Source organism: Ambystoma mexicanum, chromosome 6q (assembly GCF_040938575.1).
Source record: "Ambystoma mexicanum isolate Mex_15411 chromosome 6q, UKY_AmexF1_1, whole genome shotgun sequence".
Classification (NCBI taxonomy): Eukaryota; Metazoa; Chordata; class Amphibia; order Caudata; family Ambystomatidae; genus Ambystoma; species Ambystoma mexicanum.
Window position 1 is genome coordinate 1,118,512,087 of NC_090937.1, and position 23,088 is coordinate 1,118,535,174.

General features: G+C 45.1%; 1 protein-coding gene across 1 annotated transcript in view; it reads left to right on the forward strand.

Moving 5' to 3' along the window:
• LOC138515593 (uncharacterized) overlaps nucleotides 1-23,088 on the forward strand; it is a 522,837-nt gene that overhangs the window by 442,825 nt on the left and 56,924 nt on the right. The window contains exon 14 of the mRNA XM_069630332.1: nucleotides 3,965-4,086. Coding sequence (XP_069486433.1) covers nucleotides 3,965-4,086 — 122 coding nt within the window. The remainder of the gene's footprint in view (nucleotides 1-3,964; nucleotides 4,087-23,088) is intronic.

Genomic DNA, 23,088 nt, shown 5'->3' on the forward strand with positions numbered 1-23,088 from the left:
CCTTGCCGCCCCATGCTGAAGCGAAGACGATGGGGTGCTGTTCTCGTACTGCATGTCCTACCTATGATAACTGCCCTCAACAGTTGCAGCCCAGAAAGCGAATGCAAACGCCAGTGGATTTATTTGCCTACTTTGTCCAACCAAAGGTAGCATGTTCTACAACACATATAATTCTATTCATGCCAGTCTAGGCACTCGAGGATCTTGCCACACACAGCTAAGAACGGAAGTAATAGCCGTTGGTATTGCACAGTGTAAGGGCACTCTGTTTATCAAGCTTGGTATGATAAAGGGCTGAGCCAGAACTGCTAGGATTCAAAGTCGCAAAGTACAGGCTGGGCCCATGTCAGTAGTGAGCACATAACCCATGAGCTATCCACAGGCAGGTACGTTTTGAATTGCACATGACTCCCTATGATATTACTCAGAGGGTGCATAAACGACTAGGGCACCACATGTCATTTCCACATAACTCTGTTCTGTAATAGAAGTGGGCGTCCAATACTGTGAGTGTGGTACGCCTGTGGAGCGACCCCGGTGTTTCCATGGAGCCATGTCGCTCACTCAGGGGTAGGACGTGTCCCACGGTTCAGCCAATGTCATGCTGACGAGAAGTCCTAATAGGCTTTGGCGAGCTTAGAAGGAGCTGAGTAAGCAAGAAAGGAGAACTGATTAAAGCTGGCCTAGTAACACCAGTAATCCAGTGCTGCCAGACTCCTCGTCAGCCAAGGTTACTTGCTTGCAGCTGAAGAGCAAAGCAAGGAAAATCATTCTCAGAAAAGGAGATCTCAGACAGCGAATTGCACAGGTCCAGTTCTGCGCGGTTTCATTGGCATATTTAAAAAAAACATATTCGTGCAATTTCTCTAGTACTGACCGAGCATGATATTAGCACCAGGTTAAACTCTGGACCTATGTAAAAATGCAATAAAATAATACATTGTTTTACCCTAGGGCACTTTTGACCCTTCCGCTAGTAGTATGCAATTTGCACTTGCACTGGTGCAAAGTTTCTCTAGTATGGGCCCTGGCTGTGCACACCCAAACGCAGGCAGGATATTTGTTCCCATTTAACCTTTTCTACAAACAAGGTGATTTCACTATTTAAAACAGTCTGGCTACCAAAAATAAATCTAGCATTGCATATTGCATGTTCATATGTAAACCTGCACATGCACACACATACACCAAGACAGGCAGACAGCAAAACACATACCATTGTTATTTGCGAATTGTTCTGGTATGATAGCTCAGCGGGTTGAGCGCTCGCTGCTGCCATTTGAGCATGATCTGAAGGTCGCAGGTTCGAATCCTGGCAAGGCCACCTCAGCATTTCGTCCTTCCGAGGTCAATAAATGAGTACCAATTTTGGTTGGGTGATATGGTATGGAAATGTATGCTCTATAAAACGCTTTAGATTAAGGCGCTATACAAATAACACATCATTATCATTAATGTGCACAGGCAAACAGGCATCCATGCATACACAGACAACACACATAATAAAAACATTTACGAAGAACATCCATCCGACAGTGTAGGTATGCCCCTATGTATAGTATAGGTTATAACAATCACCCTCCGAGAATATAGATATGGCCACACCACATTATAGATGTTGTAATATCCAGGAAGCATACCATAAAATAAACTTTTATTTATATATATAATATAAATAAGATATACAAAAAAAAAATCAAGCCATATCAGTACATTAATACAAAGCCATAAAATGTTAAAGTACAATGAAAACGACCGGAAAATGACACTGCCAATTATTTGTGATTTTATACTGTAATTTATTCAAATGATATGAACCAAATATGTGTGTGTACTTTTGTATGACACAATTGAATATACAATTGTGAAATGTTCAATACAACTAAAACACAATAAAAAAATGTATATTATATATATGTATATGAATGTTCGATGAAAAAACGTTGTTAAAGGGACGTTACGGTTATGTTGCACTAATAAAAACCTATTAAATTTAATGAAAAAAACTTTGTTAAAGGGACGCTATGGTAACAAGTAAAACCGAAAACCGCCTCAGAAATTCGCCAGTTATGGTAAGCTAAGCAACCATAAGTCGCGCCATCACTGTGCACTGCTAACACTAACACCCAGGACATCAAAGATGACATCACAAATGTCATTGAATCTGCACAAACGTTTGTAAAAAGATATTACATCTAGATATAAATTATTTTGCAAAGTTTGGTGGGATTTTGTCAAAAAGGGCTAAATTAGAGGAGGGTCTCAACATTTTTAGATGGCTTATAACTGTTGTATAAGTCCTCCAGCTGGTGGTAGCTCTTGGAATGGAAATAGCTGATGCCATTTTTAAAATAAATGGCAGTTTTGCTAATATTCTTCCAAGTATGTGCTCTGTATTAGATTGTTAATGTATAATGTGTAAGAATAGGTGTAGGAGCTTTGCAAGGGTACATTTTTGAGCTTGAAAGTTCCTCAATCAGTAGAAAGTGCAGTTCCGAACTGTCCATGAGGCACGGACCCCATCGTGATGTGCGCACCCGTTCGCGAACACGTCATCATGCCGCATACGCGCGTGAGATCAATGACATTTGTGATGTCATCTTTGATGTCCTGGGTGTTATTCTTAGCAGTGCACGGTGGTGGCGTGAGTTATGGTTGCTTAGCTTACCATAACTGGCCAATTTCTGAGGTTTTTTATTTTTACTTGTAACCATAACATCCCTTTAATCATGAGATCAAATATATATATTCCTTTATAGACCCATTCCCCTCTACTCATTAATCACTTGTTGAATGAACAAGCTGTATGGGTATATAGTCGTATAGGTAGCTAGAGCTATAAACACATGCATTGGCAACGCCAAGAGTTCTAGTGTCTACTGCTGTTCTTTGCATTTTGCATTTATAGACACCCGTGTGCAAGGAGGAGAGTGCAAAGTTTAAATGGAGAGTGCGAGAAGGGTTGCACATGTTGAAGAGAATGAGAAGGGGAATAGAGCAAACGAGGAAGCCATTGCGAGAGGGTGCCATTGATGATGAGCAAGAGGAAATATAAGCGAGAAAGGATGAGAGTGAGAGGGCATGACATAAAGTGAGTGTGAGAGGAAGGATGGCTAGGGTGGGTGGGGTAGGGAGAGTAGGGTTGGGGCTGCGGGCATTGCCAGTGGCCACTTTGCCTATTCTTCAGCCATGCCGTGGGCACCCCAAAATAACTTCTGTGACCATGCCCAGTGGGCAGTTTGTCTCGGGTATAGCCTCTGTCCATGTTTCTGACCCCCTCAAGCCACCCGAAGTGACCATGGTAGCATGAAATGAATTGCCCCATTAACTATCTTAAAATAATCATTAAAGGAACTTGAAATGCTTACCAGTTTCTGAGTTTATTTGTATGTGTTATTCACTCAGGCTAAGTTCATAGGGGCCTGTGGTTCGCCTATTTATTCCAGGAGTGGGCATTATTGTGCATATCGACACACCCAGCACGCATGCCACTTCTGTTCAGGCATTTCCCATTTACCCATCCCGTCCCATCCCATCCCATTTCCCATCCTGGAAGCAGGAGCTGTATTCCTGGTTGTATATTATTTATGCTAGGATCAGTCTTAGTTTGGGCTGTCATTTGCATGCATTTTTGCTTTAATTGTAGGCTGTATGGTCACACAGTTTTATTCTGGTTTTATTTCCAATTCAGTTTTTTCGGTATCAGGTAATAATGTCCCGATGCATAATGTCACCGGGAAAAGCCATTGGTGACGTTATATATGGTGACATTATGTATGGGAACGGGTTGCGCGGACTTCCCCACCGCATGTTCAACGTAATAATGTCTCTTCAAAAAATGGCGACTTTTTTGTCAGGGGACTTTTTTGCGGGGACAATATGAATGTTAAACTGAAATGTGCTTACACTTTTTTTCTAATCTATAATTTGCCAAAAAGATGAATTTGTTTCTCTTTGCTTGCAGGGCGCCTTATGCATGATTACAGCGGTGAAGCATTCCTGGTGCAGACTGAAGATAAGACCATTAAAAGGTTCCTTCCACAAGATATTATACAGGACAGTCATGATCAGGACAGAGTCATAAAGGTACATTGAGATTTCTGAAATCACCAAACTAAGGGCGAAAATCATCTACAATATGCAAGAAAATGTGTACTGTCATAATTAGGATTGTTCAGTCTGGCTGAAGAATGTAGGGTGCTCGAACCGCCCCAAAACTGACCAATGGTAAATGCAAACCTATCCGGGGGGAACCATCGGGGTGCGGGTGGGGGGGGTTGTCTACATGCCCTGTGGGTTTCACCAAGAATCAGTACACAATATTTATCTTTACCCCTTGCTGTTTATTCGAGCCAAACACAACGAGGCAAAGAATCTAGCTTGTGGGTACGGCACTGGGAATTAGACAGTTGCCCCACTGATTGGTGGAGACAAATGGTCCTATCTGGTAAAACGGTTCTATGTGATTATGCTGAGTTTATTTTGGCGAAACAGATTTCAACGCATTTTTTTAAATAGGTGATTTTGCCGCCAACCTATGCCGGGGGCGGGGGGCACCCCACAGCCCCTTCTTTATCCCTCCTACATGTATTATTAACCTAAACCCACCTGCCAGATATATTTCTGGCAGAACCCTTTGGAAAAAACTCAGTGAAAACTACTTTGACGACAAATGGTGCAAAATCTCCCATTCCTGGTAAAATATTGTATTAAAATGAGAACGGTGATCATCGTACTGTCCAGAGTTGGTTCATACTCTAGGTCACCTCTCTAGACGTAAACGTTTTTCGATACAGCCATACACATTGTGGCAGGAGATTCAGTTTGTAAGCATGGTAGTAGGACGTAGAGAGTGGCTCAGCTGGTTGGCACGTGGCAGAGTCATGCAGAATGAGGATGAAGGGCGCAACTACACTTACTGGTGCCATCTTCCCAAGTGAATCAGTGTAGCTGCCATGGATGAGCGTCACGTGATCGTGGAAGTTTGATTATCAGCCACCACTGTCAGAGTCAAACTCAGACTCACTCGATGGGTATGAGGTTGACGCCTCAGAGCAGAGTCAGACTCAGTGAGTGTGAGTCCCACCCCAAGTAACAGTCTCATCGATAGATATCAGTCTAATAACTGGTGGCATTTCTTACTCACTGGCATGAGTCTCACAACTAGATCATAGCATCACTCATGTGGAGTGATTCTGACGCGTTGCTCCACCCATTCTGTATTTGGGTGCGGGTTCCATACACCAAGGCCAACTGTATGCACTGGTTGTAAGTCAGAGAGTGCATTTTGCCTATTTGGGTGGGAGTCTAACTCCTGGGAAATAGTCCCAATCACTGGCCGGGTGTATGGCAACTAGGGGCACATCGTCACGTATTGGAATCCCACAATCTGTACGTCACATTCTCACTCGTTGAGTCTCAAAACTGGTAGCGCAGTCTTACTCACTGGGTCTCATAACCAGAGTGTGGCCTCACGTTTTGTGTGGGAGTCCTACACCTTGAACCAAATTCTCTGTATTGGGCCATGCATGAGACCCCCATCTCTAAGCACAATTGTACCCATTTGTTGTAGAGCCGTTTGACTAGTTGGGTGTGAGTCTGACTGCTGGGAAAAACACGTAGTCGCTGGCTCCATGTACAGCAACAAATAGCACAGTCCCACTCATTGGATTATCACAATTTGTAAATGAGTGCCACTATAGAATCGAATGTGTGATATACAATATTCAATATGTTTTCTCTTATCAAATGTTTTGAAACAAATGGTTATCGTCAAAGATTTTGAAATACTGTGCGTTATGTATGGTTTGGTATAATCTTAAGTAGATAGGTACAATGTGTTTCACTCATTGACTGGGAATCTCAGGACCAGGAGAAAAGTCTCACTCATTCGGTGTGGATCTCACGCCTCTGATCAGTGTCACTTATTGGGACTCTCAAACCTCGACACAGTTTCATTCAATGAGTTTGAGTCTTACACTCAGGAAGACACTCAATGAGTAGCATGGTCTCCCTTAATGGGTGTAATTTTCACTAATTGGGCTGGAGTCTGACACCCAGCAACACAGCGCATAAGAATTAGACTCATACCTGGGAGGACAGTCTGACTCATTGGGCATGAGTCTCACAAGTCCAAGCACATTCTCAATCATTGGGTGTGAGTCACATTTGGGAGCAGAGTCTCCTTTTGGATGTGAATCTCATGCTGGTGCCACTATCTCACTCAAGCGTGAGCCGCACACATTGGACTGTGGTGCCATTCATTGGGTTTGAGGTTTACGCCTCATAGTACGGTCACACCGGCCAATGTAACAGACTTTTTTTTAAGTATGCTGGGTGTTAAGCGGCCTCACTTCAACACTACAGCTAAGTCAATGCCTAGTCTGGGATGCTGAGGGAAACCCTTATTGATATATTTTTAGGTCCAGTTCATGTACTCTGGATGACAACCCTTATATAACACCCCTCTCTTAGAATCCCCCTGACCCCACTGAGCCAAGAAGTAGGTCTGTTTTGCAAATTTAAAAGGTTTATTTGAGAAATATAACAATATATATCTATCACAGTTTTATAATAAATTAATATTGGATATCACGCTTAAAATATGACAGTGATCAACAATGGATAATGTTCTACTGGTATACTGATTTGGTTACTTAGAAGTAGTATAGAGGATGAGGTAGCTGAAATGCTTTATGGTTTCAAGGAAATGCAAGGTGGAATAAATGCAGTACAGAAAATAAACTGATATGGTTTCACAAGAGATAATAGGTTCACTTTTCCCCTGGTGGCAATTCACCCCCCCCTATATGCAATGCAAGGAGATGGAAGTAACACACACAGTCTTCAGGAATACAATCAAATACAATACAGAATTCAGTTCCCCCCAGGCAAGCTTAGACAACAGGTATGCTTTTTAAAACACGAGCAAGAGCGCTTTGTAAGGTGGTGGCAAGGAAGTGAAAAATGCTAGAATTGCTTTTAATTCCCTATAGGAGGTTCAGGGTGAGTGGTAGACACTTTAAATCAGTTCAGGTCAGCCCTAACAATGGTTCAGGGTTGGTTATTAGGTTGCAAACGAATTTTAGCAGTTAAGGCAAAAGCGGCTATCTTTTTACAGATGACGAAATCAGGCCCAATCGCAAATCGCAGTAAATTTTGCGAGTGTGTAAATCGTGATTGCGGTAAAAGTATAATGAGTAGGAAGTCTGTTCTAGGCTTGTTGGAAACGGTTCCAGAGATACGGACGATTTTGTGAAGGTAGTTTTTTGGATTTAAAGTAAACTCAAAATGACAGATGACAGCTTGCAGCTGCAGAATTAACAGGTGACAGTTGTGCAGCTTTAAAATGACAGATGACACGATTTCTAGGAGGCTGTTCTAATTAGGTTAAAATAGTTTGGATTAGATTATTTTAACTAAGAGATTGGGTTCTGCACAGTCCTGGCGGATACTCACTCCTAATTTTGAAATGAATGGGCCTCGTCACGGATCTGGTCAACACGTCAAGCGGCGGTTCTCTCTGCTCAGTGGGTCAATCAGGCACCGGTTCTGCTCACAGCGATCCGGATCTCTGGTTCTGCTCACAGCGGTCTGGGTCTGGTCTGCGGTTCCGGCAAAAGTTCTTGGCAAAGAATTCAAACAGCTCGCCCGGCTGTTGAATAGTTTGGTTAGGTTTGCTGGATTCTGAAGGCCTGCTGAGAATACTTATGCTTGCAGTGGGCCTTCTAGGTTCAAAGTTCTGTAGTCTATGGGTCCCTGGTTCTGGTCTCTGTCTGGATGGGATGTCGGCCGTCAAAATGCTCCACAGAAATGGAAAATGAATCTCCCTACCTGGGTTTCAATGTTCCTTTTATGTGTTTTGAAAGTGGGTGTGTGCGTAGCATCACTAAACCTGCCCCTCTCTTGATTTGATAGGTCTATAGATTCTTTGGTCCCTGATTTGGGAAGGGATGGTGTGTCAGTGTGATGTCATTTTTATGACCTACAGAAATGACACTCCTCTGGTCAATGTGCACACAAATCTATTTCTGATCCAAATACATATTTCCCAGGTACACAAGTGGTTGACATTACATGTACAAATTACACCTTGCTTAAAGTAGTCTCTGTTCCGACTCTGGCGTTCCTAGGAGCTTGCATTCAAAAATGGCAACTTATTTTCGATTTTAGTGGGTTTTGCAATATGGGATTTTCATCAAAAATTATACAAAGGTACCTTTCCTTTCCACATATATCCCAGTAACTTTCCATGTCTCCAGCTTAAATACAGTTTCTACAATATTCATAATTAGCGGGGTTTTGACCCAGAACGTGGTACAAATTGGAGTTTGGACTCAAATCGTGAGGGCATTTTTCATACTAAGACTCTCAAAGTTGTACATTCTTGTCATTTGGTTACAGTAAGTTATCACAGTTTCTATAAAATATATATTTGTTGCAATTCAACTCCCCAAAGTGTTTGGGTCCGCCTCCAGAAGTCTGGGTGGGTCAGTGATCACATGTCTCTCCTTGCTGGCAGATGGCTGTTGACAGGAAACACTCAAAATTAACATACCCCATTCAACTGAAAGGGGCTATTGTCTCTCTCCTCCAGGCTGAAGAGGGAACCCCCTCCCTCTCACTCAGAAGGGGCATGTGATATCCGGCCTCCTGTTGTGAGTCTCTGGGGTGTTAAGAGTTCTCAGCCTCTTGGCCTCTGGGAACAGCAGGTGGCTAAGATGTTTTAATTAACCCACAGGCTTTGAAGTCCAGTTGACTCAGGTCCCTTTGTCAGCCAGTTCTCCTGTCAGAGTTTAGACCGCTAGCGCCGCCTTGTGGAATTTGTCGGTACTGCATCCATTTTTGAGTTGTCTTGAATTTGACAGGAGATTTTTGCTATTATTTTGATAGGCATCCTTACATTAGAGTGGTTATGTGGAACCCCCCCACAAGAAGGTTGAATCTTTAGAGTGGTCTTGTGCCCATGATTTCAGCAACTTTTTGACATCAGTAAAATGGATTTTTGAACAAAGGTCTCTGGTATTAGCTATCTTGCAATGTTTGAACTTGACATTTGGAGCTTGCCCTCAAAGAAACAGAGGTGATTTAAAAGCGCTTTTGCTCTGACAGGTGCTGCTATTTTTCCTTTTGCACCAGCTTTCACCCGTGGCACTTTTGGTATGCGCACAACTGCGCGGTTCTCCTGGACTCTGGGATGGAATGATGGGCGGCGACAGCTCATCCCCACATCTACCCAGTCTATTGATTCAGCATGGGTCAAAACCCTTCACAGGGGGACCCCTTGAAATTACAGCAGCCCTGCCAAGAATGTGCTTGCACTTCTCCATCAACTGGATCACAGGCCCTGCCACAGGGATTAGACACTGTCCCACTATAGGAACAGCAGCCCTCCTGAGAAGAAATAATTGCCCCCCTTAGAATTGCTGACCCAGTCACATTAAAAGTATAACAGCCCTGAGACATCCCTATTGAGAACTGCTGCTACTCTGCCATTTGAAGCCTCACAAACATGTCAGATGTAGCAGCCATTTTGAGACACTCGAAAAGTTTTTACTGTGGACAAAGAAAAGTCAAACCTATTGACTTTGTTGATGCCTAGTGCTATCCCGTCAAAGGTTTTACCTGCTCATAAAATGAACTTTGTAAATAACAGCACCTTTTTGCTTCGAAAAGAAATTCTAGCACATTTAGACTATCTGGTCTTTTAATGTGTTTGTGACAGGTCAAACGTGATCACGCATGGTGAAAGAACATCATTTTATTAAATGCTTTGGGTTTACATGCTGTGTGTCGTATTTAGTGGTACCGCCAGCGTTCAACTGCTAGGACATTTTTTGTGGTTTCAAAAGCATTCAACTGCTAGGAGATTATTTTGTGGGTCCAACAGTATTCAACTGATAGGAGATTATTGAGTGGTTCCGCCAGCATTCAGCTGCTAGGAAATTATGTATTGGTTCTGCCAGCAATCAACCGATAGGAGATTTTTAGACGGTTCCAACAGTATTCAACTGCTAGGAGATTATTTAGTTGTTCCAACAGTATTCAATTGATAGGAGATTATTTAGTGGTCCCGCCAGCATTCAACTGATATGAAAATCTGTATTGGTTCTGCCAGCAATCAACTGCTAGGAGATTATTTAGTGGTTCCAACAGTATTCAGCTGCTATGCGGTATATAGTTTTGGCATAATGGTGCCACATCGCCTCCTTCCAATTGTTTCTGAATTAACTACTGCTTCAATGCGTAGATGTGTAAACAGTGCAGCCATTGTTTTCTTGGAACTCATCTGCTATTGCCATTTCTAGTACATATGTGTGTTCTCTGCCAACGCTGTTAATTAGTTTAAGAAATGTTTTATTTTGACATTTTTACGTCTGAAAAATCAGAGCTTGACAGTTACACTTATCGCATAAAAAGGGTCTGTATTTTTCTTTTACCCATTTTTCTGTGCTTGGCATTGGCTGGGAGACATTGCTATGGGTCTCAGCCACTTGCTTACATTTCAAGCCTGATCGTGGTTGGTATCTTAGGGAAGATGAGTAAGGAGTTTCAAACCCTCATAGCTTTCCATACAAATGTTTGGGGAGTGAGTTTTTTGGCTGATAAATGAACTTGGTGTTAGCTAGTGTTGGCCTAAAATCAAACCAGCCTATCTCTCCGTCTTGAGCCTGACCTCCTCTTCTCTTCGTCTTTCTCACTCCCTCTCCCTTGCTAACCTCCTTTTTCTTCTCTCCTGAACTCCTCCTTTGTTTTCTTCCCCAATCTGCTCAGTCCACTGACTGGTCACCTGATGCACCTACAGAGTTTCACAGCTCCCAGGCTCCCCCGCCAGTCCTGCACTTGCCTCCGTGCCCCAGCACTCTGCTTTGCACTACTGCACTCGGAATACGTTCCATGAGAGTGGCAACCACTCTGCATTGGACCCTGGCACCTGCAGGACTGGGCGCACCTGTGCCCCTCCCTTGCACACACACGACCTTGAATGTACTTGGCTCAGCACATTTGTCTGTCCTGTCCTCCTCTATCTCCCCTCCCTAGCTTGGTTGTGCCTGAAATACTCACGCATAGGCGCATTGATAACCAACCTTTTTTGTCTTTGTATGCTTCTTCTCCCTCTTCCCTCCTCTTCTCACCCTACTCTTTGTCACACACATTTAGCAGTGGAAATGCCTCTGGCCTAGTATGCAAGTTATTGCTGTTAGATCATTCGGAATCTACAAGGCCCAAGATTGACGGCGATACCCCCTTGCTCCCTTCCTGCCTTGAAGCGCTTTGAAGCACTTCACTTGTGTATAAGTGCTTTACAAATAAACAGTTACAATTACTATTAAAAGGGCACTGTTTAGACGAGGTGAACTAAAGGGAAATGGGGAGCACTTTGGCATGCACTTATTGTGTGCCTGGTATATCTCCATCCAATTCCACCACGCCCCCGCTGCTTCTCTTGCGCCACCGGCTGCTTGTTGCCCATTTGAGATCAGTTTATGGTCTTCAATACTGTACATCTGCTACCGATTTCAGTAAAACAATCAGCACACGTCACGCCACACTTTGCAATAATTGTATTTCTTCCCAGACAGTAATACCAAAGACAAATGGAGCAAGTGAAATGTTGTATCCCTTCCTGTCTACTTGCAAAAGTGGTTTTGCTGTGTCGTGGGCCAGATGCATTGTTGATGTCACATGTTATGTTATGTTAAAGGATATTTATACCACACACTATCACCATCTGAGTGGTCACATGGCGCTCTGGCAGATCTGAAAAGCAAGATGGTAAGGTAAGTTAGTAGGGCAGAGCAGGGAAAAAGCACAAGAGAGGCATGAGTTTTTTTAGTGGGGTTGGTTAGTGGTGATGCTTTATCGTACCACCTCAGTTTTGGCTACCTGTGGCACATGTCCCTGCCAATGTCATGCATTGTGGTGTGGTAGGGGTCTCACTCCTATTTTCTGTGCAGAGTTGTGGGTTGTGAAGGCAAGCATCCCCAACCAGCACGATCCTCCCCGCAATGAGAGACAATGAAGGACTCTCCCAGAATGGGAATAAGGCCAAGACAGAGTGCGGGTGAGCGTAAATGGGAGTTTATCAATCAGAATAGGGCATGCAAAGAACTCTGCAAACTCCGAGAGCGCTCTGTCTGACAATAGCAAAGACAGGCGTATATATTTACAAAACACATCATCAGAACCTACATACTATAGGGGGCACAAGTTCAATGGGATTGGGTGGCGATGACTAGCTATAGGCGCTGCTGCAATGTGGTTGGCCTTGGCTGGAGGACGTCACTGGTCAGCCTCGTGGGTTGGGCTGGGCCTGGCAGGTCAGCTGAGTTCATCCGGGCGGTGTTGTTGTGCCATTGTGGCCAATGTCAGAGATGAATGTCTTTTCCTGACTTATTTGCCCTAGGCCATGCACACCGCAGTCATTCAGCTATTGCAATATTATCTTCTTTCGTAAATCTTTCAATAGGTTATTCTACAGGTTAATGCAACACAGGAGGAATGCACCTTGAGAGGGGTTTGATGGTCATTCATCAGTGCATGGTTACCAGTGTCCTGTTGACCGGTACCATAGGTCGAGGGGCTAGGTCTCTGGGCATGGGACAGGCGGTACATGTCTTTCTGTCTTGTTAGAAGTCGTTATGGATGTGCTGCTGTATGTTGCCATAGTATTGGGTGTCCTAATTGTACAGGGGCCATAAGTCTAAGGTGATCCGGTGGGTTGTGGGGTTTAAGAGGGGGCGCCTTTGGATCTGTGTGTTCAGGCGGAGGTTTACTGCTGGGCTGTAAATAATGCAGGTGGCGGGCCATGGCCTTGGGTGCTGCAGAGGGGACTACAAATCTTTGAAGCGGCTCCAGCCTAGTTGGGGGAAGTGGAGCAGCGCGGCGCGGGCCTCCGCTCCCTTGTTTGGCAGTCTTTGCAGGGTGGGAGGGGGAATGGCCTTGCACATATTCACAAAGGTATCTTCCTCGTGTGTTGCCGATTTTAGGTGAAAGCATCATAAACATTCGAACACTATACAATACTCATTTGGATCATTCGAAAACCTACATTTTAACTTTGCTAAATGTCTCTCAAATATAGCCAGTCTGAGCACATCATTTGTACACTACGTTTTAACAACTACAACATTTAGTTATATGCATATACATTTGCAGTAAGTGAGGTAGTAGTGAGGTTGGTGGAGCACATAGAAAATGACTCGCCACCGTACGTGACGGTAGTGGCACATGAGGGGCTTAGACATACACACATGAAAGGTGCATTCACGAGCGTCCTTCACATGAGCCCTCTGTATGGTTACATTCGTCTTTCCTTGCACTCTAGCAGCATTAGTTCGGTTATGGCACGGGACCGTGGGGTGTAAGCTTTTCAATGATACACATAACGAATAGTCCCCCAGAACGCTTTTTATTATTTGCTCACAACTGCAGTGGTGTGGGTTCTTCATTGCTAATGTCATGTAAACGTGCATTCTACCATGTTTATACATTTTACAGGTTTCCTTAATAGTAGAAATTGTGTGGAGAAAATGCACGCATTGCAAGTAGTTTTGGTATTAATATTTGGGAACTTTTGCTTTTATCTGAGGACCATTTTACAGTTCTCTTTTTCACCCAGGCTTCGCTGGCTGGGTCATGCTGGGAGGATACACTGCGGAAGGTGAAATGTTACAGTGTTGGTATCTTACACTAGCTCATGTCTGTCTTGTTCGTGGGAACGGGCTCACAGCGGATCTGCCAGGGAGCTGCGGCCACAGGGATAATTGAAACTCTCCGAAGGAGGGGGCCGCGCTACAGTGCGCCGAGCTCGCACCATCTTTATTAGACAAAATGGTTTCTGAGGCCTAGCTAAATTCAATACGTTTGGACAATGTCTTCAGCAGGTGAGCCCTCCACCACCTGGGCCCTGGTGGTAATGAGGGGACACCCGATGAACCATGGCCCTCACCTGGGGAAGGGATGTAGGCAAGGGGGGTCTTTTGGACCAATCCTCCCCTACATTTCCCCCCTTTCGTTACTTAAGTAACAAATTCTTTAAATCTTCCAATCTCCTGCACTCCTCTTCATCAATGATTGCGTCATCCCATGCTGGTGTGCCTTTTATGGGCATCCACGCTCTGCACACCCCCCTTAAGCTCTCACCTCTCCTGGCATACTAATCTGGGGTACAGGTCAAGTATATACATCCGCTCTCTCCTTCCAAGTCTACCCACACCTCCTGGTACCATTCCAGCACACGGGGCTCTCTGATGGTGGTATGCCACAATTTGTCTACGATATCCTTGTCATGATACCTGGGCACTAGCTGATACCTGGGTGTGTCATCAGTTCCTGTTTGTACCTGCACTTCCTGCATAGTTTGTATTGTACCACGGGTGTTGCCCATTGTCACCATCATCATTGCACCATTAGGTACTGCGTTAGCACATCGAAGACCCACCTGGCACAGGCAAAAAATAAAGAGGAGGAACACCACAGCCGGCATCAAAAATTTCACAGTCATTCCCAGCCATGATGGAACCCAGGAGAAGACATTGTCGAACCCCGTGCTTTCTTCTGCTCCGCCTTCCATTTTCATTCTTTCTCCTAGGTTATGTACTGCTTCGATCACATGGGACAGGGAGCCGTTGTCTGCGTCTTCAGAAGGTACGAAAGTGCAGGAGGCACTTCCGATTTTTCGGCAAACACCTCCATCCATCGCTGTCAACAGGTCCAAGACATACCTGTTTTGCATGGTCATCAGCCGTAATGCTCTTAGTTCCACTTTTATTACGTTGAACCCTTCTTCAGTGTCATTTGCCAGTTGGATCAGCTCCCAACGTGTTATCTGGAGCCATTTTGCGTTTGCTCTTGCCTGGATACTTGGGATCAGTGAGGCAAAGAATGTTTCTGCTGAGCTGAATAATCTGTATCTGTCTGGGATCTGTGCCAGCAACTCTGATGATGCTTTCGATATGTAGTTTGATGCTCGCCTGTTTCGGGACAGCACCTCTTCCTTGTTCCCAGAAGACAGGACATAGATTTGTGACTCTGCAGTGGGCTGGGCCGCACTCTGTTGGGTGTCTTCTCGCGTCCTCTTACTCCCATCAATGTGGCTTTCTGGGATTACCATTAGTGCTGAGTGCAGGGTGGCCATTGAGCAGCTGCCATTCCATGATTGTGGGAGGTGCAGGTATGCCTGGTTGCCACATACCCAATACGTGTCCATCAGGGCCGCTGTCCCTTTTCTTAGATCTGGGATGGTAAGGGTCTTGTTACAGTTCTTGTTTGTCCCCATGGAGGTTTTCCCCTCTCCTTTAAAACACAGTTCATAGTCTATTTCGTTCTGCAGCTTGAAGGGTTTTTCAATGGCTGTTACCCAAGTTAGTTTTGAAATGTGATCCTTCCATATTGGTGTGCACGTTTCTTCTATCCACTGCAATTTCTCTGGTGCCACACCCCTCAGCGCTTCAGGTTTACACATTACTTCTTCGTCCTTCCACTTGTTGTCTGAAAAGAGTGTCCCCTGTATCACAAAAAATGGTTCTTCCAGACATACCACTCCTATCGTCTTTGGGTAGCAAGTTTTCTCGTTCTGCAGCATTCTAAAAGTAACTTCATGTGCCTGGAAGGTGTTCTTAATCCTGCACAACGTGAGATGAAGGAGACATTGGGCATCTACATTAGGCAACTCTTTGGGTAACAATACTTTGGGTGTGCCTGAAGCATGGGGAATGAGGGAGCAGACATAACAGCTCTCATTTGTTGTTTGTTTAGCTGTTGCACTCTTATCCGCGTACCATTTTTTTGTCTGGTGGGGGTGTCGTGGGTCTTCCATTTTGTCTAGTCCTAACCCATAGTACTCATCATACTTCCTCCTCTCCGCTTCCCTTTTTCGTCTGTTATTTCTTTTCCTAATGTACTTCCCGGCTTCATGGGCGATAGACAAGGTGGGCCCCCCTTTTTCCTTCCCGCCCCCCTTTACCCAACCATCATATAATATTTCATGTGTTGCTGTCATTCTTTCTTTTTCTTCCATTCTGTTATCTGACAATGTGTCTATGATTACGGGGGCAGGCTGACTGGTGGGGGTGTTATACAAGCAGGATATGGCAGAGGGGTTTCGGTCATTTAAACTATGGGCATTGTAAATAGATATTTTCGGCGGAGACACTGTGTTATTTTGCATTTCACCCTGTAGCCCTTCATATTTTGAGATGACAGCATTGGATGGTGTGGTGTAATAACCCCATACAAGTTTAGTTCCCATACCAAAAAATCACCTTCCTTGGCATTTACACTTGCAGTTGCATTGGTCACAGTAGTGCTGTTAATCCCTCCCCCCTCGTTCATCTCGATAGAGATGAACGCTATGAACCAATATGTAACCAGGCCAAACATTATTGTAAAAAACAATGCAACGCACACAGATAATCCATACTCATACGAATATCTGCATCTCTCAGTTAACAACTCTGTAAATCTAATAAATCTATCCGTTGCAGGCTGCCCGTTAGATGCCATGGTAGCTCCTGTTTGGGATATAAAAGTGCATTAAGTGCATGAATGTAAACATTTTGTTGGCACTACCAGTGCCAGTATATATTGAAAGGGAATGGGAACGGGTAGGGCTGTAGGGTTGGGGATGCACAGACAAGGGAGTAGACACTGCATATTTATATCACATCGTTAATTGTATATATATATATATAAGTCCACAAAAAGAAAAACATTTTTTTTTTTTTATATATCCTCAAATGCAAGTATACTTGTCAGCCACCTTTTCATTCAGGTGCATTACTGTCACACACACAAGTTCATATTCAGACATTCTGTTCATTTGCATTGTTTGCTGTTGTCTGTGCCTCCTCATCCACCTCTTCCTGCACATTATTATATGCCCTTCGTACATCTGTCAAATGTACCCAATACTTCAGGCCCTTTACTTTTACTGCGTGGGCGTGCAAAACACTACCTCGTATGGGCCATGGAACCGTGGTGCATTCCACCGGCGCACAAAACTCCTGACATAAATGAATTCACCCGGCATCAGCTGTAGCTGTGTTTCAGGCTCCGTAACGGAACCCTGTTGTGTTTCCCTCCTCTCTCGTGAAAGGTGGAGAGAGCTGCTTTGATATTGTGCGCGCTGCCCTCGTTAATTTCTTCAAATAGTCTGTGAACTCATCTCCCAATATCGCAGCGCTTCTGTGTGCATCTGAGTGTTCGCGCAGTGGGGAGTGTGCTGTGTGCATTCGTCTCCCAGTCACGATCTCGTGCGGGGATAAATGGTGGTCCTTGCTTGGCTGATTTCTCAGCTCAAACAGTGCAAGGGGCAAACAGTAAATCCAGTTCTCTTTTAATGAAAAGCATAGTTTCGATAGCCTTCCTTTTAACAGTCCGTTCATCTTTTCCACTACGCCATTACTTTGAGGATGATAAATAGAGCACAATTTATGCTTTATTCCCAACAATGTTGTTAATTCCTTGAAGAGCTCATTTACAAAGTGAGTACCGTTGTCCGAGCGAATCACGTCACAAATTCCCCAGCGCGGAAACACTTCCCTCGCTAGGAACTTTGCAGCGCTTTTAGCATCAGGTCGCGCACATGGGCCTGCTTCTACCCACCTTGAAAATGGGCATACAACCACAATCATGTAACGTGCCCCATTACACCTTTCTCCCATGTCCGCGTAGTCGATATGTAGCTCTCTGAATGGCCCAATAGGTTTTGGAATTGTTACCCGGAGCGTACGTAATGTCATTCCTGAATTGTATATCTGACATGTTGTGCATTCCAGCGTTAATCGAGATAGGTGCTCGTGGAGACACGGCACGAACCACTCCTCCTGTATCTCTGCTGCAATGTGTTGTTTCGTATTGTGTGCTGGGAAGTGTAGTTGTTGGAACGCAATTTCCAATAACTTTACTGGCATTACCACTTTTCCTGAGTTATTTTGTCGCCACAGTAAGTCTGTCGCCGATTGGCTGCACCCTCTTTTTACCCACATCAATTTTTCATCTGCACTTGCTCCTTCCTGTAATTCTAGTATTTGTGATATAGGCATCATATTGTACCCTTCTGGGAGCTCCTCGTTTATCTTGTGCTGCAACATGTACTCACCTGCTTCATATTTCTGAAAGTAGGAAGCTTCCTTGGCGGCAGCGTCCGCTGCCGCGTTTCCCAAAGACACAACATCTGTGTTGGATGTATGTGCTTGGCACTTCACTATTGCTATCGCTGTGGGATTTTGTAGGGCTTCAATCAACTCCTTCAGCAATTCTGCATGCTGCACTGGAGTTCCATCTGCTCGTCGAAACCCCCTCCGCCCCCATCTTGCTAGACCCCCATGTACTGTTGTCGTCATGTAAGCTGAGTCTGTGTATATTGTCACTGCACAACCTTTAGCTGCATGTAGTGCTTCTATGAGGGCAATCAGTTCTGCTGCTTGTGCGGAGTAATGTGATGGGAGGCGGTACTGCACTAGTGTTTCATACTCACCGTCTTCTAATCTCACCACTGCCATACCCACATGTTTCTCTCCCGTGTCCACGTCAATGGATGCTGACCCGTCAACAAAGTACACTTCCCCCTCGCTCAGAGCATTCTCACACACCACTGTGTCCTCCCCTCTTTCTCCTGTGTAAGTCGCACAATCGTGTTCCTGCATGTCCTCCAGTGTGCACGCTTCTGTAATGAATGTTGCTGGATTCACTGTCCTGCATCGCACCACATGGATGTTGGCGCTGGACAATATTATTTCATAGGCAGTTGCCTGCTGTGTTGTCAGTGTGCTTTTTGACATCTCAAGTATCGCAAATAACGAATGTTTCACAAACAATGTCACAGGGCATCCCATTACTATTGTGGCACTTTTCTCAATTGCGAACGCGGCTGCAGCGAGCGATTGCTCGCACGCAAAATGTCCTTGCATCACAGCATCCAATGTGCCACTATAGTAAGCCAAAGGTTTGTGCCCTAGTGACGTTTTCTGTGTCAGTACAGCTGTCATAAGTGTTCCCTTGCAGTGTGAGAACAGGTAAAACTCGCGCACATAATCAGGATTTGCGAGCACTGGAGCGCTTGAAATCAACTCTTTTAATGATTTGAAGGAGGCGCTCATTTCTTCTGACCATTCTATTTTCTTGTTCTCCTTTTGGGCCTCTTTCAGTGCTTGCAATAAGGGTCTGGTGTATGCTGCATAATCTAATATCCATGCTCGGCAATAGTTGCACATTCCCAAGAATTTCTGCATGTCTTTCACTGTTGTGGGTTCTCCTACTGATCTTATTGCTTCAACCCTGTCGGGGATTATTCTTTTTCCATCTTTTGATATTAGCTGTCCCAAGTATAGAACTTCTGTCAGGCAGTACTGTAGCTTTCCCTTGTCTACTTTGTACCCCTTATTAGCCAACAGGGTCAGGAGTGTTATTGAATCCTTTCTGCATGCTTCTTCGTCCTGTGCACAGACGAGTAAATCGTCTACGTACTGAATGATTGTACTCTCAACTGATAAGTTTCCTAAGTCTTCATGTAGAATGCGGTTGAATATGCTTGAGCTCTCACAGTATCCCTGCGGTAATCTGCAATGTTCATATCTCTTCCCCCCTAGTGTAAATGCTGTCAGGTATCTGCTCTCTTCAGCCAGGGAGATGGAGAAAAATGCGTTTTTCAAGTCGACCACCGTGAAATGTGATGCCGTTTTTGGAATGCTGCATAATATTGATGCAGGGTTCAGGACCAAAGGGAACTTTTTCTGAATTACATCATTTAGGGGGCGTAAATCCTGTATCATCCTCCAAGACCCTCCCTTCGCTTTTTTGATTGGGTAAATACATGTGTTACATGGGGAGTTTGAAGGCACTATTATCCCTTGTGCTAGTAGTGCATTTATTGTCTCTTTTATCCCTTCTTCAGCTTCACGGGACAATGGATACTGTTTCACTCGGGGTAGAATTGCTCCTTGTTTTAGTTTTAGTATCACAGGTTGTACTCCATGCAACAACCCTACATCATGGGGGCCTGTTGTCCACAAATTATTTGGTACGAGCCTCATGTCATCATCGAAGAATGACGGTGGTGCTCCCACCACTGCCATCAGCTGAACAGGGATTTCCCTAGCTTGAATCAAAATGTCACAGGGCATTGCTATTTCCATTACTATTTCACCATCCCCCTCTGAATCTGAGAAGAGATCCTCATCAGTTAAGTCTCTTAGGGCAATATTGGCATTCGTACACAGTACTGTACGCCACTCACATCCTTCTATATCTATTCCAATCACAGAAATCCTTTTCGCAGATACCTGTACAGCGTGCAAATCTAATGATACCACTGATCCTGGTGCTGTGTCAGGGCACACTATTGGGCGGAAGAGGAACTCCGCTGGAATCCTCCAATCCATTCTTCTTAGCTCAGGAATTATGAGGGCCAGTGTCTTTAGTCCTTCAATAAACATTTCCTCGTTTACTGGCAAACCTCGTATTTCTGGTGTGGTTGTGTGAGCCTGTACTACCAGCATTACACGTAATGGGCATATTCCGGGTGTTGAACATACTATACCTCTCTCAGTGAATGATATCGTCATGTTGAGTTTGCTAAGAAGATCCCTCCCTAGTAAATTTATTGGCGAATGTTCATAATACAGTAAGGGTGTTTTCACAGTTTTACCTCCTACCGTCACATCCAATGCTTCTGTGTAAGGAACTTCAATTACAGCCCCAGAGAACCCCTGCGTCTCTAACTTCCGGTTAGATAACGGGAACCGGCCCTCCCTAATACATGATTTCTCCGCTCCCGAATCCACCATGAATATGAACTGCTTGTCTCCTATCTGCGCCCCTACCAATGGTTCCTCTGATGCATCGTAGGTGGTAGATAGAACTGGACACGCAAGTGTTCTCTGTGGGCTGTCCTATGCAGGGTGTTTCATTGCCCCCCCTTGGTTGAACACACTCCCTGAGACCACCGAAACGCCACTATAGTGGGCTGGTGCTGGTGCTCCATTTGACGTGGTTGCAAAAGGGTTGCCTGGCGTGTAATGCATAGTGTCATTGTTTTGTGGGTGATTCTGTGTTCTATATTGATGCCCCTGTTGTTGTTCATTGTACCCCTGGCCTGGCTTTCTTTGTTGTTGTCCCATTGGGAGACCATATGGGCTCCCCGGATGGGGATGGCCATAATGTTCTGCCTCTTGAAATCCGTTGTTGGGTCTGCTTCTGCACTCCCTAGAATAATGTCCCCATCTCCCGTAGTTCCAACAGCTCCCTTGCGCTCCTCTGGGACCCTGCCATCCATATCCTCCCATTCCCCCGTACCCCGGTCCACCTCCTCTTCGGCCCCTGTACCCACCTCGTCCCCCTCGAGGGGCCCACTCTTGCCACTGCGGACCTCTGCCTTGCTCCTGCTCGTTCCACTGCCGTTGTCCTGCTCCTGCCCAATTAGTTGCCATCCTTCCTTGTATTGCTACCAGCCCCTCCTCTTCCTCATCTCCCTCCCTGCTGTGTGGGAGCGCGGCTACTGCTGCTGCGATCTTCACCAACTTTGTCTGCACTGGTTTCGCTTCATCTGCCAATCTTTTCTGCGCCACCTCCTTTTCCCTTTTTTTTATTCGCTTACAGTGGTGCACTATTATGCTCTGAATCTCAGGCCATCCTTTCGCTTCAATACCTGCTATCTTGTCGAGCGCCTTTTGCATCTCCTTTGGCAACCCCCTCTTTATAATGAAGTAAAATAAAGATGTTGATTGATACCAGGGCGTACCCGTTTCTGCTCTCCACATCTCTTGGACCCGAAAAATGTAATCCATAGCATCTTCCCCGTCATTCATTGTACACTGCATTACTGACTGTAAGTCTGGGGTGTCTGGAAACGTTTCCCGCAAAGCATCCCACACCCTTGTACGCACTGTGTTAAAGGAGGCCCCATCATGGCGGTCGCAGTCTAATGTTACTCCTGGGAAACCAGCTTTGACCCATACTCTATCAGCCTGATCCCCCACTGCTGATACAAGCAAGCTCTTCACATCCCCTATTGCTAGGGGTACCCCAGCAGTGTGTTTCTCAAAGGCGTATATACACTTGCTCGCCCCTCCCGATAACGGGGGCAATAACTTTAGTAAGTTGGCCTTGTCCATCTGAGCCCAGGGTATATAATTCGGCCTCCCTTCTCCCCTATGTATTAGCGGGAGCTGCAACTTCCCTTTCATTGTGGTATCTGTACCCGTCTTCACTCCTGATGTTCCCAATGAGGCCATTTTCCCCACCCAGTTTCTTAATCGCCCCGTCCACTCATCATCCAGTGTTCTCATTGAACATGCACCGTCCAACCCTTCGCTTCCCCCTCCCATTGCCATACTCAACCTGTCACTTTCCTCTAAATCGTCCCTTATATCACATAGCAGCTCCTCCCTGTCCCCTATAGGCCTTTCTTCATTGTCAGTACATCCCTCTCTTGTTTCTAGTTCAATTATTCGGGTTGGTTCTTCTTGGATTCTGAACAGTATCTCGCCTTTTTTCCACCCTTCTTCAAGTGTTCTACCCTCGCTCTGCGCTCTAGACGCGTGCTCTGATCTCGCTCCACTAAGTGCTGTTCGCTCGCATATGCTTTTTATCCTCGAGAGCTCATCTTTGGCTATCGAGAGTCTTGACTCTAGATCGTCTGTTAGCTTTTCTATGTCCACCCTTGGTGTGCTCACCTGGGCTCGCTCTCCAGTACTCTCGTATGGCGGGGGTGCCGATGGCCTTTGGGTTGTGGTAGTTGTCGGGGGAGGCACATAAGTGGGGTCACTGTACCCCTCTGCGGGCACTGGCTTGTTCAATATTGGGTACAAACTTATTACCTCTATTGGTGGCTCTGCGTCTGGCAATGCTTTAGCATCTTTCTGTATCATTAGTGGATTGTCAGTGGTAGATGGTAGATCAGGATTTAATTCTTGGGCCTTAGGCGGCCGTATTTCTTCAAACAACCTCCAGAGATCTAATATTTCTCTCCTATTATGCAACTGCTTCCCCTTGTATTTCAAACAAATGCATGTAGCTACCATATCTAGGACACTTTTGTCAAATGAACCCCCTTCGGGCCATATCTGGGGCAACCCCTCTCCCTTC